The sequence below is a fragment of the Stegastes partitus genome, unplaced genomic scaffold (assembly GCF_000690725.1).
Source record: "Stegastes partitus isolate 25-593 unplaced genomic scaffold, Stegastes_partitus-1.0.2 Scaffold1965, whole genome shotgun sequence".
NCBI lineage: Eukaryota > Metazoa > Chordata > Actinopteri > Pomacentridae > Stegastes > Stegastes partitus.
Window position 1 is genome coordinate 96,682 of NW_007579696.1, and position 7,410 is coordinate 104,091.

General features: G+C 40.5%; 1 protein-coding gene across 1 annotated transcript; it reads right to left on the reverse strand.

The window, feature by feature from the left end:
- Nucleotides 1–483: 483 nt before the first annotated feature.
- LOC103373382 (adenylate cyclase type 9) lies at nucleotides 484–6,703 on the reverse strand (the record flags this gene model as incomplete). Its single annotated transcript, XM_074465735.1, has 2 exons — nucleotides 484–5,903; nucleotides 6,427–6,703. Coding segments are annotated over 2 exons (1,273 nt in total), but the record flags the coding sequence as incomplete, so codon positions are not given.
- Nucleotides 6,704–7,410: the final 707 nt, after the last annotated feature.

Genomic DNA, 7,410 nt, shown 5'->3' on the forward strand with positions numbered 1-7,410 from the left:
TTGCAGAGTATGGATTTTTTATGTATAAAATAAAATCTTGATAGGATATCCAACATCAGAAGTAAAGCAGCTAGTTTAGTTTTTTCCTTTTCTTAAACACACTTTACAAATTTTCCTGGCCTTTTATGGCCACTCTTTAAATATTCTGCTTTTATCATTCTCTTCTCTATTTTACATTCTTTACTTTTGTCCTTTCGCACTTTGTATTTATTTCTTATGCACTAAGAGATTAGTACAAATTTCCTTGCAAACTTGCAATGACAAAAGACATTCTATTCTCTTACACTGAAGTGAAAAAGACTAACTACTGATGTAAGAAGAAATCATTTAAATTGCATAATGGTGAATATTTAGTTAAGTACAATGTAGTAGGAACTTGTCCAATTCGTGATAAGCATGAGTGGTTGCCCACACTTCAGATTTGTTCTTAGCGATGCAAAAAAACACAACAAAATGGCTACATTATCTGATAATCAGCCAGCATATGGTTTAAAATGAACCCATCTTTACTTCATACTTCACAGTACGCTCAACAGTTTTCTGCTTGGAGATTTATTTCTCTCATACTGAAAAAAAAAAGAGGAATAAAATCATATAACTCACGCAAATAGACACACATTAAATCAATCTGATAATACGTGTCTCTTTTTCATTGTTTCCTGACAAAATCTGACACATGCACATGTATAAAAAAAAAAAAAAATCATACGTGACAAAATAACTGCATATGTACAAACACTGAGTGCTTTGTGCAAATGTGTACAGATTACGATCATGTGTTGATAAATGATACATGGGTAATGTGCACAAAACATACATAATACATCTCATTCATGAACATGAAAACAAATACTTTTTTTTTTTTTTTTCAAATCAAACAACACTGCCTAAGTTCTGTCCCAGTGTAATTAAAAACACATACGGGTTTGAATTTACTCGCAAATTATGATGAAAAGACGCAGAGCTGTCACCATTTAAATGAGTGATTAGGCGATGCTGTTTCTCCACGATGATTTTAACAAGTGCTGACGCTCTGTGCCTTTATGTGTCTCCCTTATATTTCCATCACAAAGCAGAATCACACTTCTTCAAAAACAATACCAAAAAATAAAAATAAAAATCACTGAATGCCATAAACTTCTCCTCAACGGACTTATTGAACTGCATTATTTTTTTTTTTTTTTTACCATCTGCCTTCTAAGGACCCACGCTCACGCTGCCAAAACTGAAACAAATCTTGTCAAACACACATCATCTATCAGTACGCTGTCAGAAATGGACAAAATCCAAGCAACCTTAAAAGAGAAAAGCTTAGTGATCTGATTTTCCTCCTGCGTGTTGGGAATATATGCTCAACATAAATATAGAAAGCATGATAGCGAGAACTGCTCACATGCAAACAAGATCACACACGTCTCCCTCAACTGCATCCCAGAGCCTGCAGCGAACACTTTAATGTTTATTATTTATGTGCAGACGTGTGCTACTGGAGAGATGGCGTGCTCATCAACCTGTGGGAGTCAAATCTACTTCGGATAGTTTCTGTCTGCCCGCTACTGCCTTAAAAATCACAGAGGGTTATCTAACAACGTAAGGCAGGATTGGAAAATGTGGCGAGAAAAAAAACAACAAAAAAAAAACTTTCCTTCACAACTGATACCTGATATTCTCATCTGTTTCCGTAACTCTGTTTGCTGCGGTTCAGTCGGTTTGGCAAGAATGTACATCACAAGAGTACAATAAGAGAAAATATTTCAAAAGCAACGATTTTGGCCAACGAAGCAGATCTCACATTACTATCTACAGTGACAGCTTCTGGAGAAACCTCTTTGGATTTTCAGGATGTTTATGCTACTACAGATATATTATTTGATACAAATAATCACAGCTCACATACACTAATTAGACATACACCAAATTCAAAAAGGCACTGGTTGTGTATCTTCCGTGGCAGAGGTAAACAAATGTGTTTTTGCTGCTACAGATGGAGGCGGCTACATAAACAGGGATGGTTCCTCCTTTTTCATCTCACCGCTGCATCCGTGTTTTCTCAACGACAGATTCTTTAACCCGAACTGTTGATCGATTTCCAAAAGATGTGGTGGTGATATGTGTTTACAGGATTTCAAATTTCAGATCTTTTCTATTTTTCCATTTCAAAATAATGCAAATGTAATTCCGCCACAGATGAGGCACCGGCGACAAGATAAGAGCTAAACAGCGGCCCAAGATGACTTGCTTTTGCATGTTTTTGGTGTTACAACTTTATATCTCTCGCGCGCACACACACGCAACGTACAAGAGAGAAACAAGTGCTTTCAGGAGAAAGGACACAGCATCAAGTAAGTAAAGAGCAAAGAGAATTACAGAGCCAGCAATTCGATGGGAACACCATCACACTATTCCAGGCGACTGGTTAATGTCAGAAAGAAAGAACTAGAAAGGAAAGCCAAAAAAAAATAGATGGAATTTGTCAAAAAAAAATTGCAGCAAAACCTGCACAGTGAGGATAATTTCCTCAAACATACAATCATAATCTATCCTCATTATGACAACAGTATGATAAAAAAAAAGAAAAAGAAAACCAAAATACTCACAAATACAGTCATACTTTTAGGCACCACAAAACAATCAGCTAGTTTAGGTTGCACTGCACCTATAGATCACTCAATTAAAGTGGCACATTTATATTGATACAGTAGAGGGCCTCCTCAGTGAAGAGGCTTGCTGCAGGATCAAAGTTAAAAAGTCCCAACCCTTCAACGGCAAATCACACAGCTAAAGGCAGACACCACTGAACTGTTGAGGAAATCTAATAGCGATGCACTGACCGATGTTTGATTTTGGCAAATTAAGGCAATGAATGGACAAATTTGAGGTTTGTAGTGTAGAAACCGTCGTCGATCTGCGATTTGACACCGAAACTAAACGGCATGTGGACCATCCCGTCGTCTACCGAGAACTACACAGTGATTGTCCCTCACAGTCCCACTTAAAGTTACACTCTACCCAAGATCAGTCGAGTATTAAACTCTCACCCCGCTGTCTTCAAAGGAGTCCGGTGATGTTCTGTTTCTGCTATATTGTGTCCAATGAAAAGCCCCAAACCAGGAATTAATACATCTGTCTGGAAAATATTGCCTATTTATCCAAAGCTTGTTTTTTAGAGCTGCACATGTTGCTTCTCCCATAAACGCTCACTAGTTCAATAAATCCAGTGTTGATGAGTCCAAAATAAACGCTCTATTTACTCCAGTTTGAGGAGTAATGGCTACAAAATATGGGTGCTGTGCTCGCAAGATGTAAAGTGCACCCAAGAAAGGTTTGAGTTACTTTTGCGTACTACTTGCCAAGTCATTACTCTACTGTCTGCTATCTGAAAAGGCCCTAAAAAAAAGTCTCAAAACCACTAAAATGCCCAGCTGTTTTATGAAATTCCTGCACCCTTCTAAAAATCAAATGATACATTTATGGATTTCAGTGGCAGAGTGCCACTACACGGTAAAGAAATATTCAGACAGACGAAAATATCGTTGGTTTTGGTCTTTTTGGGTAATGTTTTTTGCATTAGTTACAACAAAAATATAAAATATCACTAGAAGACGGCAGGTGTATCGAGGTTGTAGTTTGATCCTACAAACAGCACAGTGGCTTTTCAGGAAACCCAACAAGGGAGCTCTAATGGAGTGGTTCTGAGCAAAAAAAAGAGCAGATCTTGTCATGTAAAAAGAGTGTTTACTTTTACTACAGTGAAATATGACTGAACCCAGAACATACAGACGAACAGTAAAGACGCGATTGATTAAAAGAAGTATCTGTCTGTCTGTGCTCCATTTAGGATCAAACTCCAACACTTTCTACACCCATCTCTCATGCCGACAGGGGGTGAGCTTTATGTACTGAAAAGACAGATCTCGGTATCACTTTAAGTATATTTTAAAGTGCCTTCCTACGTTTTCTGATGGCCCCTCATTTTAAAAACCACCTTTCTTCCGTATCTATATTCCCTTATCTGATTATTTGATTTGTGCTTTTGATTGTTAGAACTCTGTTTAATAAAAAGCTATTTAACGGTAATAACTACCAAATACAAGTGGTCGGGGGAAAAAAAAAAAAATCTGTGCAAGACCTGTGCTTAAAAATGTGCATTTAGCTGCTACACCAACTAAAATCTATGCAGCCTGCTTGGTAGCGTGTCCCTCTAAAGAGAGTGAGACTCGAGCACATATGAATACTGTATTAAAAGCCCTCGTGTCAAAGCAGAATACATAAATTAACACTGCTTCATGTGATTCCCTCATTCTTCCCATAGTTTTCCTGCTCAGCCCATCATGCTGCACTGGCACTTATATAAAATCTAAACTTATTTTTTTCCCTTAAGTAAGGTCAAGACTTTGATCAAGTTAAAACAATTGATATGGCACAACAATAATAACTTTTTTTTTTTTTTTAAAGAAATACTTGCATTCAAAGTAAAAGCATGGAGTAAGAAACCACAGCATGTTCTGTAGTCTAAGATTGTTAAAACTTGTTCAGTATTCATATTTGTTTGTTCACTGTTCTAGTCCTGAAGGCACTTTATAACAAAAAAATTATAAGAAAAAAAAAACATAAACAACAACACCAGCAAATCTTCCTTTCCCTCTTGTCCCTTTTTCAGCCTTTTCTCCATTTTAAACTGCTGTGTTCAACACAGGTCTAACCCACCCTTGCACTGAGGCAACACTCCCATGAAAGACGTCGGTGGTCGTTTCATAGCCACTGTTTGCGACCGACTTCCACGCCAAAGACACTTGCCGAAAACGAAGGGACACCCTGCCCCACATCTGCGATCAGTCCTGGAGAGGCAGCAGCCGGAGGCAGCGGGGGGGGGTGTGGGGGAACAGAAGAGAAGGGGAGAGGAGGGATCAGAGACGAGCGTAAAACTCTTCGTTGAGTTTCGTGAGCTCATTGGCGTCCTCTTCGTCCTCCTCCTCTTGGAGTGCGAGAGGAGCAGGCTGCACCTCGGAGGGCACTTTTGCAGCACTGGGTTGTGGGTCGAGTTCAGAACGGGGAAGGGTGTGAACGTCTGTGGGGAGGTGTGCAGCGTCCCTATAGCCCTCCTCCCTCGCTTCTGTGGATTTAGCTGGCACCGGCTCGGGCCCTGCTCCTGGAGGCCTTGCAGCGCTTTGGGGTTGAGGAGGGAGTGTGGAAAGAGAGGAGGAGGGAGGAGGAGCCACTGCCTGGGCAACAGAGGCCACAGACGAGGGTCCAACTCCGGCAGCCAGCTCCGTTCGATCCTGGCTTATATTTTCCCCACTTTTGGGGTACAGAAAGGTCCTCATTTGACCTTTACCCTTAACATTCACTGTACCTCTATAGTCAAACTCCAGTCCCATGGCACTGAGCACAGCATGGCTCTCCTCGCTCACCTGCACCCGACACTCCACACCGGTGGAGTCCATGCGACTGGCGATGTTGACTGTGTCTCCCCAGATGTCGTAGAGCAGCTTAGTGGTGCCGATCACCCCCGCCGTCAGGGGCCCGTGGTTAAATCCGATCCGGAGCTTGAACCCGAAGCCGAGCATGTTCTTGTTGAAATCATCCAGGACCCCCATCATCTCGAGGGCGAAGTTGAAAAGCGCCCTCAGGTGAGCGTGCGGAGAGTCGTCGTCGTTCTCGGCCATCTGCCGGACGTTCAGCCCAGATGCTGCCATGTAGGTGGCACCGATTGTCTTGATCTTTTCCACGCTTTTAAATTCAGGTTTGCGAAGGAGCTCGTCAAAGTCTCCGATTAGCTCGTTCAGGACGCGGTAGCACTCTTTTCCCCCCTCATAGCTCTCTTCGTAGAACTCACTGAAGTTGACGATACTGGCAAAGATCACACCCACACTGTCATGGTTCTTGGAGTAGCTCTGTGTCACCTGAGGAAACAATAAGAGAAAACAGCCAAATTACAATGATGAAATGATACTATGATGCTCATATGTTCAAATATTGTAAACACTTGAATGTGTATTTACAAGCTCATTTAGAAAGTATTCAAATCTCTTCTCTTTCTGCAGATTTTATTGAGTTCTAGATTTAATTTTAAATGGATAAAGCTGCCATGTTTGCTTATCAATCGACCCTTAATAGCACATAATGGCAACATCTATTTAGAATATTTGCAAATTTATTGAAAATCTAAAATGGAAACAACTGAATCAATAAACTGAAAGATTTTTTTTTCATTTTTCCCCCCCATCAAAACTGCTTCAAATGGCGGTGCTAAACAATTAGGCAGTGGTTTACATCTTTCAAGTCCATTCGAGAAAAAAAATGCAATTACTGCCACTACTGTTTCCTTTAATGTTGCGGTCTGAATTGCAAAACATGACTACATTTCTACTTATTGATCACTGCTCTGATAAGTTTGATAGTTTTGTTTTAACAGCAGCAAAAAACCTTGAGCTGGTCAGCGACGTGGATGGGGATGATGTTGCCCAGTAACCACTCGGCCTGATCTCGCATCGTCTGAATCTTGGAGCGGTGCTTGTCGGCCTCCACGTTTCCATGGTAATGGAGACGGTAGCTGACCTCGAACTCACGGTTGAGGAACCAGACCAGGAGGAGAAGCAAGAAGAAAGCCAGGATGGCCTCTGGGACCAAAAGGTCAAAAATTCGCTGTAGAGGGTCAGAGCCCGATTCTGAAGCACCATCACTCGATGTGGAGACGTTCAGTCTGAGGGAGAGGATAAAGAAAGAATGAGACTAGAATCTGAGAAATGTGCAAGAAAATGATGACAAGAAAGGTGAAGGAAGGCTAACAGAGAGCTGCTTTATAAAAAAAAAAAAAAACTACAGCATTCTTTTTCAGTTTCTTAAGAGGTGTATGCCAAATCTGGATGACCTGCCACCATAATAGAACATGTCAGGTCCAGCCTTAATGAAGATTTGATGATGAGTAAACGTGCAATTTTCTGCTTTACACTAATGTTCACATTCATCATAGAGCAGGCAGTGATACCTACACTGTCCTGACTAAATCACACTCAGTGAACACAAGTATTCCACTGAATAGCTACACTTATATGCCCACACGTCCATCTTCAGCTGAAAACAACATGTTTATTCTGCCTCTCTGAGGTCGTTGTCAAAAGACATTGTGGGAGATGTGGGAAATGTGACTGAAGTCAAAGTAGATGAGGGATAAAATTACAATATCCCTCCCACAAAACAACCCTTGGAATGCAGACTACTAATTCAGTCGTATCCCGTTCAAAGCAAAATCAGAACTGTTTATTTCATGTGTAATTTTCCTCATTTATAAGGAGCATAAGAAAATCTAGTTTGTTATATCGGTTAGATTTTGATCTGAAGATGTACTGTAGAATGTACACACACATTTTGTAATCAAAATATTACCATAACCCCTTAAACCCTCTGCAG